Source organism: Chiloscyllium punctatum, chromosome 52 (genome assembly GCF_047496795.1).
Source record: "Chiloscyllium punctatum isolate Juve2018m chromosome 52, sChiPun1.3, whole genome shotgun sequence".
NCBI lineage: Eukaryota > Metazoa > Chordata > Chondrichthyes > Orectolobiformes > Hemiscylliidae > Chiloscyllium > Chiloscyllium punctatum.
In genome coordinates, this window is record NC_092790.1 from 12763409 (window position 1) to 12787001 (window position 23593).

General features: G+C 44.3%; 3 protein-coding genes and 1 pseudogene across 3 annotated transcripts; 1 reads left to right on the plus strand and 3 right to left on the minus strand.

Moving 5' to 3' along the window:
* The first annotated feature begins 3632 nt into the window (after nucleotides 1-3632).
* On the plus strand, nucleotides 3633-4684 carry LOC140470752 (histone H4). Its single transcript, XM_072566784.1, has one exon. The coding sequence runs from the start codon at nucleotides 3660-3662 to the stop codon at nucleotides 3969-3971; it is 312 nt and encodes a 103-aa protein (XP_072422885.1). The 5' UTR covers nucleotides 3633-3659; the 3' UTR covers nucleotides 3972-4684.
* Nucleotides 4685-5498: 814 nt separating this feature from the next.
* On the minus strand, nucleotides 5499-6272 carry LOC140470665 (histone H2A-like; annotated as a pseudogene).
* An 802-nt stretch (nucleotides 6273-7074) lies between these two features.
* Nucleotides 7075-7659, minus strand: LOC140470959 (histone H2B 7). Its single transcript, XM_072566883.1, has one exon. It carries the CDS (start codon nucleotides 7474-7476, stop codon nucleotides 7231-7233), a length of 246 nt encoding a protein of 81 aa, XP_072422984.1. The 5' UTR covers nucleotides 7477-7659; the 3' UTR covers nucleotides 7075-7230.
* Nucleotides 7660-23157: 15498 nt separating this feature from the next.
* LOC140470893 (histone H3) lies at nucleotides 23158-23593 on the minus strand. Its single transcript, XM_072566838.1, has one exon. It carries the CDS (start codon nucleotides 23591-23593, stop codon nucleotides 23183-23185), a length of 411 nt encoding a protein of 136 aa, XP_072422939.1. The 3' UTR covers nucleotides 23158-23182.

Consider the following 23593-nt stretch of genomic DNA (forward strand, 5'->3'; position numbering starts at 1 on the left):
CAGTTGAGTGAGATCCAGAAACTGAGCAACAAATGCACAGCACCATGAATGGGAATACTCAACCACCAGGATGCTTACACAGTTCAACATCCAACTCCCCAACTACCCGTTGGAAATAGGAGAAACAGCGCTATTGCTCATGTTTTTACCAAGACCCCAGTGTATGTCCTTTTACAAGAGTATCCCATTCCTTCAGTTGGTCCACACTACCTCAAGAAAGAGCGGGAAACAGATTGAAAATAAAACAGGGTTGAGAGGATTGTAAACCACAAGAATATCTCACAGCAGCTTCTTCCCACTCTGTCTCCCTCAGCAGACCCACACACAGCCCGAGAAAGGCCTCTCTCTTCCCCCCAAGTCCGCTCACTCCAAGTTCCGGGACCAGTTCCTGCTCCGTTCAGCCTCTTACAAACAGCCCCCGGTTCTCCCTGAACTCACCCCGAATCAATCCCGGTCTCGGAGCCCCCTCTGTGTCCCAGGCTCCCATCCCGATGTGCTGCTGGAAGGAGCCTGCTGTTCCCTCGCTTCCCTGGGCGCTGATCTCTCTATTGCGGTCTGTTTCAAACAAACCTTTTGCACTCACTGAGTAAATGCTCCTCAATGGCAGTGCTGGGGGAGGGCCTCACGCATGTGCTCCTCTACTCAGGAACAGTCGGCATTGGGAAGAAAAGTTAAAAATCACACAACACCAGTTTATAGTCCAACAGGTTGAATTGGAAGCACACTAGCTTCCGAAGCGACGCTCCTTCATCAGATGGTAGTGGAGGGTTCAAACCTAACATAGACTTCATAGCAAAAATTTACAGTGTGATGGAGCTGAAATTATACAGTGATAAATTAATTGTATGTTATGCCTTTCATCTGTTAGAATATCATGATAGTTTCACTTTCGTGTGTAAATCACAAAACATTTTTAAAAAACGTTGCATTCTCAGGTTAGCTGTTAACAATGGTGATAGCTCGACAATATGTTGGAAGTGTTAGCCCCGTGTTCTCTGTCTATGCCAGGATGTTTAGATTGATTCTAATCTAAAAAGTGAGATAACGGAGTTTTACATGAATTCATGCAGTTTTTGAGCTCAGAATTCTACATGAATGCATGCAGTTTTTGAGTAAAGTACAATGTGGTCACCTGTAATGTGACATGAACCCAAGGTCCCGGTTGAGGCCCTCCCTATGGGTACGGAACTTAGCTACCAGCCTCTGCTCGACCACTTTTCACTGCTGCCTGTCCCAAAGTCCTCCTTGTTGGATGATCACCCGAAGGTACGAGGTCGAATATCCTGGGCCACTGAAGTGTTCTCCAACTGGGTGGGAACACTCCTGTCTGTTGATTGTTGTGCTGTGGTGCCCATTCACCCATTGTCATAACCTATGCTCGGTTTTCCCAATGTACCATGACTCTGGGCATCCTTTCCTGCAACGTATAAGATAGACAACATTGGCTGAGTCACATGAGTACCTGCCGTGTACAAGGTGGGAGGTGTCCCGACGCGTAATTTTGGTATCTATGTCCAAACTCTGACATGTCTTGCAGCACCTACTGTGAGAGGGTTGTATGGAGTTGTCCTGAGAGCCGGGCAGCTTGCTACAAACAATGATCTGTTTGAGGTTTGGCAGTTGTTGAAAGGCAAGTAATGGAGGTGTGGGGAAAGTCTTGGTGAGGTGCTCATCCTCATTGATAATGTCACGAAGGTCATGAAGAACATGGCATAGTTTTTCAGTTCCTGGGAAATACTGAACAACGAAGGGTACCCTGTCGGTTGCAGCACGTGTCTGTCTCCTGAGGAGGTCATTATGGTTCCTTGCTGTGGCATGTCAGAACTGGCGGTCGATGAGTTGGGAATCAGACCCCGTACTTGTGAGGGCATCCCTGAGTACTTTCAGGTGTCTGTCATGTTCCTCCTCATCTGAGCAGATTCAATGTACGCATACGGCTTGTCGATACGGGATGGCTGTTTTAATATGTTTTGGGTGGAAGCTGGAGAAGTGCAGCATTGTGAGGTTGTCTGTGGGTTTGCGGTAGAGTGTGGTGCTGAGGTGTCCATCCTTGATGGAAATGTATGTGTGTAAGAATGAGACTGATAGCCGAGAGTAGTCCATGGTGAGTTTGATGGTGGGATGAAACTTGTTGATGTCACTGTGTCGTTTTATCAGTGACTCCAGAGGAAGAAAATGTTGTCAATGTACCTGGTGTACAATTTTGGTTGGAGATCCTGCATAGAGAAGACGTCTTGTTCGAACCTGTGCATAAAAATGTTGTCATATTGGGGTGCAAATGTGGTCCCAATGGCTGTTCCATGTGTCTGGGTGAAGAATTGGGAGTCAAAGGTGAAGATGTTTTGATCGAGCATAAAGCGGATGAGTTGTAGGATGGCGTTTGGAGATTGGCAGTTGTTGGTGCTGAGTACTAAGGCTATTGCTGTGATGCCATCATTGCGGGGGATGCTGGTGTAGAGTGCTTAAAAGTCCATTGTTTGACCGGTCTGTGGGTGCTGAGTTTCTGTAAGAAATCTGTAGTGTCGTGACAGAAGCTGGAGATCCCCTATACAATAGGTTTCAAGATGCCTTCCACACAACCAGAGACATTCTCACGTAGGGTCCCATTGCCCGACACAATGGGACGTTCTGGTGTGTTGACTTTGTGTACCTTTGGAAGGCAGTAGAAGTTGCCTACACAAGAAGTACGTGGGATAAGGGCACGTGGGGAACTCTGAAGGACTTGATCCAAAGTTCTGATCAGTGTGTTTAATTCACGGGTGTGTGCTTTGGTCAGATCAGCTGGTAGTTGCCTGTCGTGTTCCTGGTTGTTCGGTTGTCTGTACACTTCCTTGCAGTAATCTGTTCTATTCTGAATGACAATGGCTCCTCCTTTATCCACTGGTTTGATGACAATGTTGTGATTGGTTTTGAGAGTCTGGATGGCATCGCGTTGTGAAGCGGTAATGTTTTGCTCTACCTTGTGGGTACAGCGGATGAATCTGGCATTTATGTATTTCCTGACGGTTTGAGCATACATGTCAAGCCCAGGACAAGCGGCCCTCTGGTGGGGTCCAAGTTCACACTTTCTTTGGTCGCTCCTTTACAGATCCCTGTGATGACAGTTCGAGTTCATCAGTGGGCTCATTGGGATCACTGCTGGCACCTTGAAGGAATTCCCGGAGTCTCATTCGTCTGATGAACTCCTCCGGGTCTGGTGCCAGAACCAACGGGTCCATTTTGACGGTGGGGCAGAAGTTGAGACCCCGACTCAGGACTTCAATCTCTTCGGGTCTAAGGGTGTGGTCCGATTAGTTGATAATAGACTTCCCCGCAGTGATTATGTTGTCTGCTGTGGTTCCAGAGTGGGCTTTGCTATTACTGGTGAGAATCCAGTTTTTTGCTCTTGGCGTGCATGTACGTCGTGTTGTTTTGTCGCCTTGTCTGACAATGTTGGGGAGAAAAGGTTCAGTCCCAGATACAGTTGGGGCGGGAGTGAGCTGGAGGCGGAGCTGGATGATCAAAGCTATTTCCCTGCTCTGTCAGTCACTCAGTTTGCTCTCTGGACCCGCCTCTCACTCTCTGTCAGCTCTTTCTCAGTTAGGTCGGGCCGGGCTCTATAAAAAAGGAAGGGGAGGCAGCTCGGCTCTCATTCGGTGCAGTTGGAGTAAAGAAGCGTGATGTCTGGAAGAGGTAAAGGAGGCAAAGGCCTGGGAAAAGGCGGAGCGAAGCGGCACCGCAAAGTGCTCCGTGATAACATCCAGGGCATCACCAAACCAGCCATCCGGCGCCTGGCTCGCCGTGGCGGGGTCAAGCGCATCTCGGGTTTGATCTATGAGGAGACCCGCGGGGTGTTGAAGGTTTTCCTGGAGAATGTGATCAGGGATGCGGTCACCTACACTGAGCACGCCAAGCGCAAGACGGTCACCGCCATGGATGTGGTGTACGCTCTGAAACGTCAGGGCCGCACTCTCTATGGATTCGGCGGCTGAGCATAAAGTGGCCCTTTTCCAGCGAACCCAAAGGCTCTTTTCAGAGCCACCCAAATCCTCCGAGAGAGAGCGGAGACCTGAGGACGGGGCAGGCAGCGCATACTGAGGGGAATGTTACTGTAGCCGGTTATTTCGCGTTTATCCCGACTTTTACGATTACTTCAGTTCCGAAAATGTTCTGCGGTCCAGTAGAGAGTATTCGGAGTGGACGGTTCACTTTGTTGCTGTTTACCGTGGCGAATGATTTTAAAATTGCAAGTATTCCTACAGTGTAGATAAGAGGCTATTCGGCCAATCGAGACTCTACTGTTGTGCAACCGGCTTTATTCCATGTAAAGAATCGCATCGTAACTTGTAATTGTAAGATGTCGCAGCAGCATTAGGCCATTCCGCCCCTCCAGCTTGTTCTACCATTCGATCACGGCTGATATTTCTCAAATTTCCCGTCACCTTCGATCCTCTTTTTCGTGAATACCTGTTCATCTCACTAATGATATCTGTGGTTCTTGGCTGTCCATGCCACGAATGATAATTTGTTTTTATTTATTGTGGAACCCAGACGTTAATGTTAGATATTACAGTACTTATAACACTCAGCTCAGTTTTGTTACTGGGAGCCTGCAGATGTGTTATGTGACGCCTTCTTTCCACCTGCCCGCTCAGGCAGCGATTGCAAATTGTCTTCGGGCAAGTAATAATTTGGATGAAATAAAAATTACTGATAAAGTGTGGTTCTGTCATTTTACCGGTGTACACTGTTTTAGCTTTTTAGATGTTTACATCGGCGGTTTTTCGATTGATTCACTTCGGATACAAAGTCGGTTGCTCATTCAGGGAGCGCAGGAAGCGATAGGGGACATTAGGACAGTATTTCTCTTGGAATTCAGGTAAAAACAAAAGGCAGCGGCAGTGAATTTGCAACTAATTAGATCTTCATTCAGAGATTGCGGAAATATAGTAATTAGGTGAGTGATGTTCACATCAAATTTTGGTATTGGGTTAGATATTTCAGGAAAACCCCATCTCCTCATTGACCCCCTTTGCGATAACATGGCTTGGTGAGGCGGGGACAGGAGAGAAAAGGGGATAAATGGCGCCAACAGACCAACGGCTTATTTTCAAATTTGAAAATGCCCGCCATTACGTATAAAAGAGCAGGAGGATGCACGACTAAGTACACGTTGATTGGTTTTTCGATTACGAAATTAAACTTCACACACTCTCACTTTACCACATTCCCTCCTTTTACAGCTGAAAACTGACTGACTGCTGTGGAACACGCTCTCGGCAGAGGCTGGGGGGCGAAAAAGAAGTGGATATAAACCGAGCAGAAAATAAATTGCAGAGGGGTATGCTGCAGAGACAGTGGGAGGATTCAATTCTTACTGATACAGTTAAAGGAAATGTGAAGCCAAACCCGATCGGGAACACCCGTGACACTATTCTAGCCTCATAGAACATTGATCAAACATAAAGGTCACTCAGGCAGTGACCGTGCAATGAGAAATAATGTATTTGCAGACACCCTTACAATCGTATTCTATGATATAATCTTCCTCTGTTGCCACAGGCAGTAACAGTATGCAATAAAAAGGAGACAGAAATGTAGCGATGTTAAGTATAACGGCCAGGGCCCTGCACATTAAAAGGAAAAAGTAATTCAATCCGACAGACGAGTTAGCCACTTTCACAGAAGCTGTGAGTGGCTCTTAAAAGAGCCTTTGGGTTGTTAGATTCAAGGATGGTGTCTTCACTTTTTAGCGGCGCCCCCAGCGGAAGTTTTCTTGGGCAGCAACACGGCCTGGATATTAGGCAGCACCCCGCCCTGAGCGATGGTCACCCCTCCCAGCAGCTTGTTGAGCTCCTCGTCGTTGCGCACGGCCAGCTGTAGGTGCCTGGGGATGATGCGGGTCTTCTTGTTGTCCCGGGCCGCGTTGCCGGCCAGCTCCAGGATTTCAGCCGTCAGATACTCCAGCACCGCAGCCAGATAGACCGGCGCTCCGGCACCCACACGCTCAGCATAGTTACCTTTTCTCAGGAGCCTGTGAACACGGCCCACCGGGAACTGCAGGCCAGCCCGGGAAGACCGAGACTTCGCCTTGGCGCGACCTTTCCCACCGCCCTTTCCTCTTCCAGACATGACCACAATCTCACAAACACTGTCACAGAGAATGCTGCACCCCGCCCACATTGCGGCCTCTTATACCTTCGGGAGGGATGGTGGGGCGGCCGTCTCTGATTGGTCCCATTGTTCAGCCCCACCTAATGTTGTTTCAATTCCCAATCAGGTATCTGCCTCATTCCCCAATCCGGAGAGGGCACGGGGAGGAGGGCGGAAAGTACCGGCGCCAAATCATCAACCGCTATTTTACAATTTGAAAAGCCCGCCAATATATACCGAAAAACAGGCATTTTAAACACAGAAGGATGCACGAATACTGGAGAATATTTTACTTCTACATGAAAAGTGTGCCCTTTACATTAACTCTTACCTCATTCCCTAGCCTACTGGAACCTGCCCATTTCTGATCTTGAATTGGGATTTTCCAAACGTTAAACATAAGGGGACCCCAAAAAAGGCGCCAAACCCTGCACTCTGCAACTAATCATTTACTTCACATTTCAACAGCACCCCGATATACTGATACAACATGAGAATACGTTTTCCGAGTCAGTGCATTAATAGTGAACACGATCGTTTGAGAATATTTTAAAGTTATCCTCCCTATTGCACACCATCGTAGATCGATAAAAACTCCATATTTGCTCTGCCACTTTTGCAGCTGTTCTAGTGCTATTTCGGTGCATTTGGCAAGGCTATGTTTCCGGACAATACGCGTGCGGAGATTTGGAAATTAAAATAAATAAAGTAAAATCGGACTCAAAGGGAAACCTTTTTTTGTTTGCTGGGGGACACTTGGTTTGATGGGGATGAAACTCAGGGTTCATGCCCCACCGGGGTTTGTAGCTCCATAACTGATCGAATAACAAGGACACATACAATCAGCTGAAAAATTACACAGTGGCGTTTAACATGATCTCTCTGCCCAAGCAGAGACACACATTAACGTATCCGAGAATAAGGCGCGGACGGGGACAGCGATCACTCAATACTTGACCGAACGTTTATAAAAAACAAATCTCGTAGATATATGAATTGAAAAACACAAACATAACGATTCAGATGTTTCAGGGAAGTCGTGAGTGGCTCTTAAAAGAGCCTCAGTTGTGGATGTGTGTTTCAGTGTAGTGCGGTCCTTCACTTGGAGCTGGTGTACTTGGTCACCGCCTTTGTACCCTCCGACACGGCGTGCTTGGCCAGCTCCCCGGGCAGCAGCAGCCGCACGGCGGTCTGGATCTCCCGGGAGCTGATGGTGCTGCGCTTGTTGTAATGGGCCAGGCGGGAAGCCTCCCCCGCGATACGCTCGAAAATATCGTTGACGAACGAGTTCATGATGCTCATGGCCTTGGAGGAGATGCCGGTGTCGGGGTGAACCTGCTTCATCACTTTGTAGATGTAGATGGAGTAACTTTCTTTCCTGGGCCGCTTCCTCCTCTTGCCGCCCTTCGCTGGCGCCCTCTTCACCGCTTTCTTCGCGCCCTTCTTGGCAACTTGACCCTTCTTTTCCTAAGCCATAGCAACCCTCACTGTCAAGAATCAGGGAAAGCGGACACGGAGCTCGCTCTTAATCGACGGACGGCGTCATTAATACTAATGAGGGATTGAGGAAGGTCTGACTGCTGATTGGCTACTTTGTAGGCATGGTAGCTTCTCTCTGATTGGTTAGTTTGGGATTCAATGTTTATCTGTGAAGATCTACAATAATATCGGAAACACAAAGCGAAATGTTGTGAAGGGATCAAATTCCGAGCTCTAAAATGTGAGATTCTAATTGTAAGGTATTCTGCATCTTTAGCGAATTGTTTTCTTTTCCATTTTAAAATGGCATCACATTTGTTGTCAAATGAGAATGTGCACTGCAATCTGACAGGGAGTGGATTTTCCTCCTGTCTAGTGGTTAGGATTGCTGGTTTTCACCCAGGCGGCCCGGGTTCGACTCCCGGTATGGGAAATGTACTGTTTTGGGCGGCATGGTGGCTCAGTGGTTAGCACTGCTGCCTCACAGCGCCAGGGCCCCAGGTTCAATTCCAGCCTTGGGTGACTGTCTGTGTGGAGTTTGCACATTCTCCCCGTGTCTGCGTGGGTTTCCTCCGGGTGCTCCGGTTTCCTCCCACAATCCAAAGATGTGCAGGTCAGGTGAATTGGCTATGCTAAATTGCCCGTAGTGTTAGGTAAGGGGTAAATGTATGGCTATGTAAGTAATCTAATCTAATCTAATCTACTCGACAATTGCATTGTGTTGGAAGAAAATGGGAGTTAAGGAACGTTCTCTTTTGCTTGTGTTTCTTGCTCTACAGTCTCTGAAAATGAAGGACATCCTACCATCATCTACTATGTAAACTCCCTTCAATTATCTATTCGCCGATTCTTCTTCAAATCTCCAATGAGTATTAGCCAAAATATTCATACATTACTCAGAATATCTGCCAGCGTGTGTATCATTGTCAATTCTAATCTGATTACCTCAAAGACTAAATGGAACTGACGTACTGTGACCTGTGCCTTTTGCTTTCTGCTGACAACATGAATTTTACTCTCTGTTCAGCTCCTCAATCAGTGTGAGCAGTGTCCTGCTAATATTTCAGTTCCTGAAATCTTACTTTGCACTACATTAGAATAGATATTATTCGGCACATTTCAGTTTCTAGCAGGATTATCTTTTCTTTACAAACTTTGCTATGTGGATTTTCTCTGAATTTTATTTGGTTACAAGTCGTTTGTACTCATTCTGAACTGGTCACATATTTAAGGATTATTTTGAACATGGTATTATGTGAATTTTAATTGTTACAATCTCATGTTATTTGTTTCATCACTGTGATTCTCTGAGTACACTGTGAATGATATTGTGTTCTTCAGAATTGCAGGTTGTTTAAGGATTAGTTTACCTCTCGTTAGTGGCTGTGTAAAATTGGAGTGCGGTTTTTGATCTGCCCATGTGAGCTTTCGGGAGGTGAATGATTATTACTCTCTCACGATCTGTCCCCGTCAGTTTCTGCTATCTCAACGTGTGAGTGTAGTAATCAGCCTGTAACTGTCAGTGATTACGTTCGTACAATTATCACTCAATCCCAAAAGGTCACTGTTGTGAGAATGTGCAAGTCATTACCATTGCAGTGTCTATCAGTTTTTCCTATGAGTCAGTTTCTGCTCAATGAATATGTCTGTGTCATTATCAGTCTCCCCCTATCAGTTTCTGCTATGTGTCTGTGTGAATGCTTTTATCAGTTTCAACTTGTCAGTTTCTGCATTGTAAATATGGTCATTAATCTTCACCTGATGTTTTCTGGTTTGTGAATATAAGAGTTTGGTTATCCATCTGTATCAGTCAGCTTCTGCTTTGTGAATTCCTGAATTTGGCTTAATCTGTTCCTGAATGTTTCTCTGGCGTGGATATGGCAGTGTAGTTATCTACCTGTACCAATCTGTTTCTATTATGTGAATATGAGGGCAGTTATCAGTTAGAATGATTGTGTGGCTTTGAAAAGGTGTACATTGTCCTGTCCACAGTAGTTAACATACAACACAATAAAGAAGGAATTGAAAAATCTTAACTCTGTTGGATTACTTAATAGAATAATGGATACAGTAACTCTTCCAAATTAACTGTTCCAATGCAGTAATATTCCATAAACATTCTTGGCAAAAGACAAATTCAATAAAATAGATAGTCTCACATCCGACTTCTGTAGCAGAAGGAGAATTTGCAGCTTCTGACTGTAACTGAGAGGGGAAAACTAGCTTTCCCGTCTTCAGGACGCCAACAGTTTTGCTGTGAGCCAAAACTAAAAATGTTGTTCTGTGAGAGCTTGACCACACTAACTCAGGCTGCCTCTGTTGTTCCAACTATAAAAAAGCCTCAAACTGTTTACTCTCGCGGCTCTGGTAGACTTCTCAACACTTCTGCCATAAAACCTCTCTTCAACAAGAAAGAAAGGACATAATAAACATCTTAAAGCCACAATATCATCAAACCTTCCACCCCTCTTAAAAAGAATCCATCAATATACAGAGATGTCCTAATTTTTAAAAAAAATTCACTATTAGTTAACAATACATACACATTTCATTGACTTGAAGCATGCAAACACTCACTGCGACAGTCCACTTTTTCCTGCTAAGAAATGCTTCCATCTTTTTTCATCAAAGTCGTGATGGCACCTTGGCAATGAGGTTCTGTCATCCTGCCATGTATGTAATTTGCAAATTGAATGGCTGCAATAATAAGCTTCATCTAAACAGTCTGTAATTTTTGTTCTTAAATTTCTCCAAAAACAAGAAACGCAAGGGCTCCTTCTCAAACATGAAATACTTCTGTTGATGAGTCTTCAGGTTTCTATAAAGATACTAAATAGGCCTCAAACTGTTTGCTCAAGTGGTTCGGTGTCTCTGCCTTTAAATTGCTCTTCAGGAACAAAAGGACAAAATAAACCTCTTCAAGCCACAATATCATCACACAGTGTCCATCTCTCACTTCCTGCATTGTGAATATGAAAATTCATTTAACGACCTGTACCTGTCCATTCTTGCCAAATGAACATGTAAATGTTGTCATTAATTGTCCTTGTCAGTTATTGCAATTCAAGCGTGTGACTGTCATTAAAAATCTACCCCCTCAGTTTCTGCTGTGTGAATGTGAGTTTAGTTATCAACCTGTATCTGTCAGTTTCTGCAAGGTGTAAAAGTATGAGTGTCAATATACGGCTGACAGATTTTGTTCTGTGAATAATTATCAAAGTGTACCTGTCAGTTCATGTTCTGTGAAATGGAAGCGTTATCAAAGGAAGGACAGAAAGGGAGGCAAGAGAGGAGGGGGAGTGGCATTTTTGAAAAGGGATAGCATTACAGCAGTGCTGAGGGAGGATATTTCTGGAAATACATCCAGGGAAGGTATTTGGGTGGAACTGAGAAATAAGAAAGGAATGATCACTTTTTTGGGATTGTATTATAGACCCCCGAATAGTCAGAGGAAAATTAAGAAACAAACTTGTAAGGAGATCTCAGCTATTTGTAAGAATAATAGGGTGATTATGGTAGGGGATTTTAACTTTCCAAACATAGACTGGGAATGCCATAGTGTTAAGGGTTTAGATGGAGAGGAATGTGTGAAGTGTGTACAAGAAAATTTTCTGATTCAGTACGTGGATGTACCTACTAGAGAAGGTGCAAAGCCTGACCCACTCTTGGGAAATAAGGCAGAGCAGGTGACTGAGGTGTCACTGAGAGAGCACTTTGGGGCCAGCGACCATAATTCCATTAGGTTTAAAATAGTGATGGAAAAGGATAGACCAGATCTAAAAGTTGAAGTCTAAATAGGAGAAAGGCCAATTTTGATTGTATCAGGCAAAAACTTTCAAAAGATGATTGGAGGCAGATGTTTGCAGGTCAAGGGAGAGCTGGAAAATGAGAAGCCTTCAGAAATGAGATAACGAGAGTCCAGAGAAAGTATATTCCTGTTTGGGTGAAAGAAAGGCTGGTAGGTATAGGGAATGCTGGATGACTAAAGAAATTGAGGGTTTGGTTAAGAAAAAGAAGGAAGCATATGTAAGGTAACACAGGATAGATCAAGTAAATCCTTTGAAGAGTATAAAGGCAGTAGGAGTATACTTATGAGGGAAATCAGGAGGGCAAAAAGGGGACATGAGATAGCTTTGGGAAATAGGAGTAAGGAGAATCCAAAGGGTTTTTACAAATATATTAAGGACAAAAGGGTAACTAGGGAGAGAATAGGGCCCCTCAAAGATCTGCAAGTCAGCTTTTGTGTAGAGCCGCAGAAAATGGGGGAGGATAATAAATGAGTATTCGCATCAGTATTTAATGTGGAAAAGGACATGGAAGATATAGAATGTAGGGAAATAGATGGTGACATCTTGAAACATGTCCAGATTACATTGAAAAAAGTGCTGGATATCTTGAAACGCATAAAGGTGGATAAATACCCAGGACCTGATCAGGTGTACCCTAGAACTCTGTGGAAAGCAAGAGAAGTGAGTGCTGGGCCTCTTGCTGAGATATTTGTATCATCAATAGTCACAGGTGAGGTGCCGGAAGACTGGAGGTTGGCTAACGTGGTGCCACTGTTTAAGAAGGGTGGTAAGGACAAGCCAGGGAACTATAGACCAGTGAGCCTGACGTTGGTGGTGTGCAAGTTGTTGAAGGGAATCCTGATTAGGGATAGTCAACATGGTTTTTTGTGTGTGGGAAATCATGTGTAACAAACTTGATTGAGTTTTTTGAATAAGTAACAAAGAGGATTGATGAGGACAGAGCGGTAGATGTGATCTATATGGACTTCAGTAAGGCGTTCGACAAGGTTCCCAATGGGAGATTGGTTAGCAAGGTTAGATCACAAGGAATACAGGGAGAACGAGTCGTGTGGATGCAAAACTGGCTCAAAGGTAGAAGACAGAGGGTATTGTTGGAGAGTTGTTTTTCAGACTGGAGGCCTGTGACCAGTGGAGTGCCAAAAGGATCGGTGCTACTTTTTTTCATTTACATAAATGATTTGGATGTCAGCATAAGAGATACCGTTAGTAAGTTTGCAGATGACACCAACATTGGAGGTGTAGTGGACAGTGAAGAATGTTACCTCAGATTACAACAGGATCTTGAACAGATGGGCCAATGGGCTGAGAAGTGGCAGGTGGCATTTAATTCAGATAAAGGGGAGGTACTGCATTTTGGAAAAGCAAATCTTATACATTTAATGGTAAGGTCCAATGGAGTGTTGCTGAACCAAGAGACCTTGGAGTGCAGGTTCATAACTCCTTGAAAGTGGAGTCGCAGGTAGATAGGATAGTGAAGAAGGGGTTTGGTATGCTCTCTTCTATTGGTCACAGTATTGAGTACAGGAGTTGGGAGGTCATGTTGCAGCTGCACAGGACATTGGTTAGGCCATTGCTAGAATATTGTGTGCAATTGTGGTCTCCTTTCTATCGGAATGATGCTATGAATCTTGAAAGGGCCCAGAAAAGATTTATAAGGATGTTGCCAGGGTTGGAGAATTTGAGCTATAGGGATAGGCTGAACAGGCTGCGGCTGTTTTCCCTGGAGCATCAGAGGTTAAGGGGTGACCTTATAGAGGTTTACAAAATCATGAGGGGCATAGATAAGACATGTAGACAAAGTCTTTTCCCTGGGGCCGGGAGTCCAGAACTAGAGGGCATAGGTTTAGGGTGAGAGGGGAAAGATATAAAGACCTAAGGGGCGACTTTTTCACACAGAGGGTGGTATGTGTATGGAATGAGCAGCCAGAGGAAATGGTGGAGGCTGATACAATTGCAACATTTAAAAGGCATTTGGATGGGTATATAAATAGGAAGGGTTTGGAGGGATATTGGCCAGTACTGGCAGGTGGGTTGGGATATCTGGTCTGCATGGACGGGTTTTGACCGAAGGGTCTGTTTCCATGCTGTACATCTCTATGACTCTAATTTGCTCCTGTCAGGTTCTGCATTGTGAACATGAGAGTTCACTTGTTAATCTTTCTAGGACAGTGTGAGTGTCAATATATGGCTGACAGATTTTGTTCTGTGAATAATTATCAAAGTGTACCTGTCAGTTTACTAATCTGTCCGTGTCAATTTCTGACATCTGAATGTAATTTTAGTTATCGTTATGTACCTGTCAGATTTTCTTTTATCTCTGCAAATGTAAGTGTCACCTTCAGTCTGTACCTGACAGTAGTTGAGACTGAGTATTGATCTGAAATATCAGTTTCTAACTGATGAAAATTTGAACACAATTATCCATCAGTGTCTGATACTTTCTGATATCTGAATATGGAAGTGTAGTTGGCAAACCATTCCTATTGGTATGTGCAGTGAAAAGTGTGTCACTTTGTGTCACGTGAATATCTGAGTGTCATGAATCTATCCATGACAGTGCCCGCTAGGTGGAGGGGATGTGTGTGTTTTTGTGTGTGTTGGTAACTGCCCTGTCAATTGTGTGTTGTCATCAATGTCATTTTGCCTGTCTCTGCAATGCCAACGGGTGAACAAACGTATCAATGTTTGCTTGTCAGTTTCTGTTTGTCAAAGGGACGTAACTCTCTGGCAGTTACTAAGATTCTCTGTGAGGATGTGATTTGTTATGAGATACTTGTTATGAGGGTGATTTTGAGAAAGTCAATAACCTTCAAACTTGACTTTAAACATTTAGACTAAAATGTAATGCCGAATTATAGAATACATTTACTGCACTAGAAAACAGACAGGCAGGAAAGCTCTGAAAAAGGTTCTGACCTTAAAGATAGGGACACCTGAGCTCACCAAGTAATAAGACAATTAAGAACATTTGTCTTAGCATTAGTGAATCTGTGTGAGCAGGACACCAAGTGATAACATTCACAGCCGATCCCTTGAAAAATTAATGACCGTGTTTGATTTGTTTTTAGATTACTTACAGTGTGGAAACAGGCCCTTTGGCCCAACAAGTCCACACCAACCCATACCAATTTCCCTACACCTAACACTATGAGTAATTTAGCATGGTCAATTCACCTGACTTGCACATCTTTGGACAGTGGGAGGAAACCAGAGCACCCAGAGGAAAGCCACGTAGACACGGGAAGAATGTATAAACTCCACAGTCAGTCGCCTGAGGTGGAAATTGAACCGGGGTCTCTGGCGCTGTGAAGTAGCAGTGCTAACCACTGTGCTGCCCATGATTCTGACCCTGAAACGAAACTCGGTACGATCAAAAACTTTGTAATTAACGAATAGATGCTGCCAACTTTAATGGATTCTTCTTACCTCTTGCAAGTGGGGCACACAGAGAAATAAAAACTTTGCTGACTTGAGAGTTCAAAAGGACACTACAAAGAGAGATGATTTTAGTGCTGAGGCTGTTGGTGTCAGTAGAAAATTAACTCTTAGTGCTTATCTGCTATGGATTGATTTTAATTGCACTTTGGGACTTTAACATGGTATTGAGTAGCCAATACCAGTTACTAAATACAAACTCTGTAAAAGATAATATTGATGAAGCCCTAACTTACTTGCTGATCTTGCAGACCTCTCTGTCAATTCTAACTAATCAGATCTTATGTCTTATTTGAATTTGAATCACAATCTTGAAAAGAAGGGATGTTTAACTTGAGACTAATTAATCATTTTAGATACAACCTTGCAGTAACATTTCAGCCCCAGGTACAGAATGATTTTGTGTTCAAGATAAAAAACAGGAATCTGTTCCCTGCTTAAAATTATTCTAAACCTAACAATAGACAATAGGTGCAGGAGTAGGCCATTCTGCCCTTCGAGCCTGCACCACCATTCAATATGATCATGGCTAATCATCCTTAATCAGTATCTTGTTCCTGCCTTATCTCCATAACCCTTGATTCCACTATCCTTGAGAGCTCTATCCAAATCTTTCTTGAATTAATCCAGAGACTGGGCCTCCACTGCCCTGTGGGACAGAGCAATCTACACAGCCACCACTCTCTGGGTGAAGAAGTTTCTCCTCATCTCTGTCCTAAATGGTGTAACATTGAAGAGACTCTGACACAATCTGTCAGGAAGCCATTTTATGATCAATGGTTTGCCCTCCTTGTTAAGAAGCCATTTCGTAATACAATTGTATTAGACATGTGAGCTGCGCAAGGTTACCTTATGGACTCTCCAATTACTCAGACTGGTATATTTTTATGATCGGAGCTTATCTCGCTAGCAGGCTGGGTATGTTTTTCCCACCTGATGAATGGCTTAGGGCCTATAAGAGTGAGTTGTCAAGCGTGCACAGACCTTTCAATTAACTTTTCTTCCTTACAAATTATTGTCTTTCACTGTTATCTGTCTAATTAAGGACATGCAATGTTTTCATAAATTTTTGTATAACGGAGGCCACTTTGTATCAGTACATCAGAGAAGCCTGCTGGGGCATTTGAAGAGCTGGTACCGTATTCTCCTAGGTTATTAGAACCTAGTTAGTTTAGCTTATAGGTATCAGTGTTATGTTATAACAGTGATGCTATTAGTGAATAAAGAGGACAACTAAAATTAAACTAATCTGTCTGTAAGAGGTTTTTATTCCAGACTTCCAAAGAGTACTATCTCCAGGACGAACCAAAAGAGAGAGGCTTTATACGTCTGAGTCCACAAGGGATTCCCTGGCCCATCTCAAATCTGTACTTTAAGAATTTGAGACAGATTTGTTTCAGTTCTTGAGTGTATATTTTCGGGCAAGAATTCAGACTTTCCACTTTGAAAATTGTGCAAATATCAATGAGCTGTGAATGGTGACATTTGTTCAAACTGGACACGTGTGCATTTGTGTGAGCAAAAAAAAACACATATTTTCTCTGTTGTTTGAACATCTCTCTCTCAAAGTGAGCTCAATCCAATCTGCTCTGACTGTGGAAAGGATGTTCGTTGCTCTGACAACGGTAACATACCTGCTGTATGTTAGAAGCAGCTGGTTACACTTGGCTTCGTACCGAGGGAATATTACATTGTCTTTGCCCTTCCAGTATTTGCCTGGAGGAAGACAGAACAGAAATCTCCTCTAACTCACCATCAGTCAAGTTTGACCATCTTTAACTGTTAATAATCATTAGGATATTGTTTTTAAAGACAGGAATCCAAACAGAACTACATGTCTGATTCTATCCCTGCTCCATGTCTGGTGATTTTTCTTTTTGTTAATTCAATACCAATTGAGTGAGGTCCAGAAACTAACCAATAACTGTACAGCTCCATGAATGGGGCTATCCAATGCAAGAAGGGCTGGGAATCAGTTTCATTTTTGAACTATTCATGTCAATTCTTACTTTGTCAATGACAACCACACTTTCACATTTTGCCCTTCTAAGCCTTTCTGAAATTACTTATATATTCACATAGCAGTGACTCACAGGGACAGATTAACATAGAACTATAGATCCATTGAAATGCCATTGCACATAAGAGGTCCATTTGTCCTATCATGTCCATTCCAACCCAAAGACACCAGACGGCCATTCTAATTCCACCTTCCTGCACCCAGGCCATAACCCTGCAGCTGAGAGCACTGTCCATTTGTGCAACCTGAATGTATTTCTCAATTTGTTCGTGTCAGTCTGTTTCATAAATAGATTTACGTATCCATCAATTTGTACTGGTCGGTTTCTTCTGTATGAATATTTGAATGGAGTTATTTGTCTCTACTTGTAAATATCAAAGGACAGCTATTAATATGTATTTGTCAGTATCCACAATGTGAACGTGTGAGTTTATTGACCAGCCTATTCCTGTCAGTTTTTGCTCTGTTAATCTGAGAATCTCAGTAATAACCTGTCCCTGTGAGGTTGTGGTTTATTTAGTAGGTGAATGCATTTATTGACATATACCTGTCAGTTTCCATCAATGTGTGTTATCAATTTGTGCCTGTCAGATTCTGCTGTGTGAATATGACTGTCATTTTCAGTCTCTACCTGTCAGCTTTGTGAAATGAGCAAGTGATTGTCAATCAATGTGTTGCTGTCAGTTGTTGCAATGAGAATGTGTGACTGTAGTTATCAATGTGGCCATGTCACTTTCTGCTATGTCCGTGCACGTGTGTATTTATCAATCTGTACTGAACAGTTTCTGCTCTGTATCTGTGGCTTATGTGTCAATCTATTGTTGTCTGTCTTTGCAATGTGAAAGCGAATTGATCAACCTTTCCTCATTAGTTTCTGTTCTCTGAATCAGAGTGTTTAGTTATTAATCTGTAACTGTCACTTTTGGATTTGTGAATGTGTAAATGCATTAATCATTCTGTATCTGTCATATTCTGTTTTGAGTTTTTCTGAAAGTTTAGTTTTGATCTGTCCCTGTCAGACTGTATGTGCATCTGTAAACGTAGATACCAATCCATACCTGTAGGTTTTTCTGGCTGAATAGGTGTGTGAAATTGTCAGTCTATCCCTGACCAATTCTGCTATGTGAATATGAGAAATTCAGAAGCAGGTCTTCCTGTTAGTCTCTGTAATGTGAATATAGTTAAAAATCACACAACACCAGGTTATAGTCCAATAGGTTTAATTAGAAGCACACTAGCTTTCGGAGCGACGCTCCTTCATCAGACAATCACTTGATGAAGGAGCATCGCTCCGAAAGCTAGTGTGCTTCCAATTAAACCTGTTGGACTATAACCTGGTGTTGTGTGATTTTTAACTTTGTACACCCGAGTCCAACACCGGCATCTCCAAAACAATGTGAATATGTGAGTGTATTTATCATATTTCACTGTCAGTTTCAGCTTGGTGAGACAGTGTTGGGATCAATACATTATGCCCTATGAATATTTGCGCGTCTTTATCAAATTATACTTGTCAGAAAATTCTCTCTGTATATATGGAAGTTTAGCAGTCAGTTTCATCAATGTGAATATGTGAGCATAGGTTTGAATCTAAGCCTATCTGTTTCTGCCAAGCCAATATGTGAGTCATATTGAGATAGAGTTTTCAATCTCTACCTATCAGATTCTGTGTGAAATAAAGTGTACTTATCAAACTGTACCTGAGAGTTTATGTTAAGTGAAAGTGGAAGTGTTGTTAACAAATTGTAACCGTGATTTTCTGTTATGTGACTCGTGTAATCTGTCCCTGTCAGTCTATCCTCCATATATCCAAGGAAGTAATTAAACTATACCTGCCAGTTTTTGCTATGTGAATGAGAGTGTACATCTCAACCAATATCTGGCAGTATGAGTTATGAGAATAAGCATGTTGCTATCAGTCTGTACCTTTCAGTTCCTGTTATTTCAACATGTGAGTTTAGTCATCAATCTGTACGAGGAGAAAGTGAGGACTACAGATGCTGGAGATGAGAGCTGAAAATGTGTTGCTGAAAAAGCGCAGCGGGTCAGGCAGCATTCAAGGAGCAGGAGAATCGACGTTTCAGGCATGAGCCCTTCTTCAGGAACGAGGAAAGTGTGTCCAGCAGGCTAAGATAAAAGGTACGGTGGAAGGACGGGGGAGGGGAGTTGGAAATGCGATAGGTGGAAGGAGGTCAAGGTGAGGGTGATAGGCCGGAGTGTGGGTGGGGGCGGAGAGGTCAGAAAGAAGATTGCAGGTTCAGAAGGCAGTGCTGAGATCGAGGGTTGGGACTGAGACAAGGTGGGAGGAGGGGAAACGAGGAAACTGGAGAAATCGGAGTTCATCCCTTGTGGTTGGAGCATTCCTAGGCGGAAGATGAGGCGCTCTTCCTCCAGCCATCGTGTTGCTATGGTCTGGCGATGGAGGAGTCCAAGGACCTGCATGTCCTCGGTGGAATGGGAGGGGGAGTTGAAGTGTTGAGCCACTGGGTGGTGGGATTGGTTAGTCCGGGCGTCCCAGAGGTGTTCTCTGAAACATTCCGCAAGTAGGCAGCCTGTCTCCCCAATATAGAGGAGGCCACATTGGGTGCAGTGGATGCAGTAAATGATGTGTGTGGAGGTGCAAGTGAATTTGTAGCAGATATGGAAGGATCCCTTGGGGCCTTGGAGGGAAGTAAGGGGGGAGGTGTGGGCGCATGTTTTGCATTTCTTACAGTTGCAGGGGAAGGTGCCAGGAGTGGAGGTTGGGTTGGTAGGGGTGTGCACCTGATGAGGTAGTCACGGAGGGAGTGGTCTTTTCGGATAGGGGAGGGGAGGGAAATATATCCCAGGTTCTGTTTGGAGGTGGCAGAAATGACAACGGATGATACAATGTATGTGGAGGTTGGTGGGGTGGTAGGTGAGGACCAGTGGGGTTCTGTCCTGGTGGCGATTGGGGGGGGGCCGGGCTCAAGGGCGGAGGAGCGGGAAGTGGAGGAGATGCAGTGGAGGGCATCGTCGATCATGTCTGGGGAGGAAATTGCGATCTTTGAAGAAGGAGACCATCTGGGTTGCGCAGTTTTGGAACTGGTCCTCCTGGGAGCAGATGTGGCAGAGACAAAGGAATTGGGAATATGGGATGGCGTTTTTACAGGGGGAAGGGTGGGAGGAGGTGTAGTCTAGGTAGCTGTGGGAGTCGTTCAGTTTATAGTAAATGTCTGTGTTGATTCGGTCACCTGAGATAGAAATGGAAAGGTCTAGGAACGGGAGGGAGGAGTCTGAGACAGTCCAGCTAAATTTGTGGCCAGGGTGGAAGGTTTTGGTAAAGTGGATGAACTGTTCAACTTCATCATGGGAGCATCAATGTAGCAGAGGAAAAGGTGGGGGGTGGTGTCAATGTAGCTGTGGAAGATGGACTGTTCCACATATCCTACGGCAGGCAGGCATAGCTGGGTCCCATGTGGGTGCCCATGGCTACTCCTTTGGTTTGGAGGAAGTGGAAGGATTGGAAAGAGAAGTTGTTCAGAGTGAGGACCAGTTTAGTCAGTCGAAGGAGGGTGTCAGTGGAAGGGTACTGGTTGGTACAGTGTGAAAGGAAGAAGCGGAGGGCTTTGAGTCCTTCGTGATGGGGGATGGAGGTGTACAGGGACTGCATCGTCAGACCATAGCAACACAACAGCTGGAGGAAGAGCGCCTTATCTTCCGCCTAGGAACCCCAGAAACCCAATCCTTGTGGCACTCCACTGGTCACAGGCCTCCACTCTGAAAAGCAACCCTCCACCATCACCCTCTGTCTTCTACCTTTGAGCCAGTTCTGTACCCAAATGGCTAGTTCTCCTTGTATTCCAAGAGATCTAACCTTGGTCACCAGTCTTCCATGGGGAATCTTGTCAAATGCCTTACTGAAGTCCACATAGACCATATCTACAATTCTGCCTTCATTAAACCTCTTTGTTACTTCTTCAAAAAACTCAATCAAGTTTGTGAGACATTATTTCCCACACACAAAGCCATGTTGACTATCCCTAATCAGTCCTTCCTTTCCAAATACATGTGAATCCAGCCCCTCAGGATTCCCTCCAGCAACTTGCCCACCACCGACGTCAGGCTCACTGGTCTATAGTTCCCCGGCTTGTCCTTACCATCCTTCTTAAACAATAGCACCACATTAGCCAACCTCCAGTCTTCCGGCACCTCACCTGTGACTATCAATGACACTAATATCTCAGCAAGAGGCCCAGCAATCACTTCTCTAGCTTCCCACAGAGTTCTAGGGTACACCTGATCAGGTCATGGGGATTTATCCACCTTTATGCATTTCATGTCATCCAGCACTTCCTACTCTGTAATATGGGTAATTTTCAAGATGTCACCATCTATTTCCCTATATTCTATACCTTCTGTGTCTTTTTCCACAGTAAATATTAATGAAAATACTCGATTAATGTCTCCCCCATTTTTGGCAGCTCCACACAAAGGTCGCCTTGCTGATCTCTGAGGGACCCTATCTCTCCCGAGTTACTCTTTTTTCTTTGATGTATTTGTAAAAACCCTTTGGATTGTCCTTAATTCTGTTTGCCAAAGCTATCTCATGTCCCCTTTATGCCCTCCTGATTTCCCTCTTCAGTATATCCCTACTGCCTTTATACTTTCCTAAGGATTCACTCGATCTAACCTGTCTATACCTTACATATGCTTCCTTCTTTTTCTTAACCAAACCTTTAATATCTTTAGTCATCGAGCATTCCTTACACCTACCAGCCTTTCCTTTCACCCTAACAGGAATGTACCTTCTCTGGATTCTAAATTTGGCATGTATCCCTTTCAATCCTTCCTGTTCATGTACTGTTCCAGGCTCCTTTTAAATGTTGTAATTGTTCCCACCTTCATCACTTCCTCTGGAAACTTATTCCATATGCACATCACCCTCTGCATGAAAAGTTGCTCCTCTGGTTATTTTAAAAATCTTTGCCCCCCTCACCTTAAACCTATGCCATCTATGCCCCTCGCACCCAAGGAAAAAGACCTTGGCTTTTCATCCTATCAACGCCCCTCAGGATTTTATAAGCAGCTGTAAAAATCACCCCTCAGCTTCCGATGCTCAATTAACAAGTATTGATGGATCCTCCTCTGAATAACGTCCTCTTTTTCCATGCAAAACATACTCTGTTGCTTGCAAATTGGCGGGCTTTTCAAATGGGAAAGTTGTTGACGATTTGGCGCTTGCTTCAAGAGAACGTGCCCTCTCTTGTCCCTGCCTCCAAGGAGCATATTAAACACCAGTGCATTTTTTTTCTCTTTGCTGCTATTTGCTCAAGTTACTCTCTAATATTTGATTATTCCAGGACCTACAAGCTCCGGTTGGGATGTGAGCCCTGAGTTTCACCAGTGGGAAACAAAAGAAGTGCCCCTTTTCTTACAGACCCACCGGTTGATACATTACACACTGATTTTTCTTTTCGGTTTCCAAAACTCCACGAGGGCTCTGTTGGGTGGTAATGATGATTGAATGATGTAAATGAGGCTTTCTGCTGTCGGCTAGAAGCCTTCGAAATGAACCGAGATCAAGCCAGAACAGTTGCCGGACTGGAATAGTTCATGTGGAGCTTTTGCAATAAGGGAGCACGATATTAAAATAATACCTAAAGGCGGTGTTCGTTATTAATGCGCTCACGGCCAAGAACGGTCATGAAATCCTGACAAGACGGAATGAGGGCATTCGGCTCATCGAGTCTGAACCTTCCCTCCGAAGAGAATCTCGAATCCTTTAAACAGCTTCTGGACTCATAAACCGAAAGAAAGATCGTGTGAATTGTATTACTTTAAACGAAAAGCAAACTAACGAGTAAGGTCGAATGCAGTGTTTTCTGGAAAACGACCTTCTCTGAGCGATATCGCGATGGGATTTTCAAATTTAAAAGAAAACGGTTGATGATTTGGTGTCATTTCTTCCCGTCGGCTTTCTCAGCAATGATCATATAGTTACAGCTGGTGGGAACAACAAGGGAGACAATGAGAAGAGGTTTCATCCGGAATTACTTCTCCCCTACCTAATATATTGTATAAAAATTGCATAACGTTCATCGCAACGTTCGAATAATTGCCGCTGAAAGCCGTGTGTCTTCCAACTAACTCCCCCCGGCAAGGCTAGATTCAAAGTATATTTAATAACAGAATTGACTTCGTGCGGAAAAGAACAGGTTAATGTCGTGCTATAGGGTACCCTACCGTTTTCTACTCTCTCTGGATGGTTTAGTGGCTCTGAAAAGAGCCGTTGTGTTTCTCTCTCTCTGTCTATCGGGATGAATGTGCAGGGACGGCCAGGCTCTGTTTAGGCGCGCTCCCCGCGGATCCGGCGGGCCAGCTGGATGTCTTTGGGCATGATGGTGACCCGCTTGGCGTGGATGGCGCACAGGTTGGTGTCCTCAAACAGTCCCACCAGGTAAGCCTCGCTGGCCTCCTGCAGGGCCATCACCGCCGAGCTCTGGAAGCGCAGGTCGGTCTTGAAGTCCTGAGCGATCTCTCGCACCAGCCGCTGGAAGGGCAGTTTGCGGATCAGCAGCTCGGTGGATTTCTGGTAGCGGCGGATCTCCCGCAGAGCCACCGTGCCGGGCCTGTAGCGATGAGGCTTCTTCACTCCGCCCGTGGCCGGAGCGCTCTTGCGGGCCGCTTTGGTCGCCAGCTGCTTGCGGGGAGCTTTCCCTCCGGTGGATTTGCGCGCTGTCTGCTTGGTTCGGGCCAT

Coding starts and splice junctions, on each gene's coding strand:
- LOC140470752 (XM_072566784.1), top strand. CDS start 3,660: ATGTCTGGAAGAGGTAAAGGAGGCAAAGGCCTGGGAAAAGGCGGAGCG.
- LOC140470893 (XM_072566838.1), bottom strand. CDS start 23,593: ATGGCCCGAACCAAGCAGACAGCGCGCAAATCCACCGGAGGGAAAGCT.
- LOC140470959 (XM_072566883.1), bottom strand. CDS start 7,476: ATGAAGCAGGTTCACCCCGACACCGGCATCTCCTCCAAGGCCATGAGC.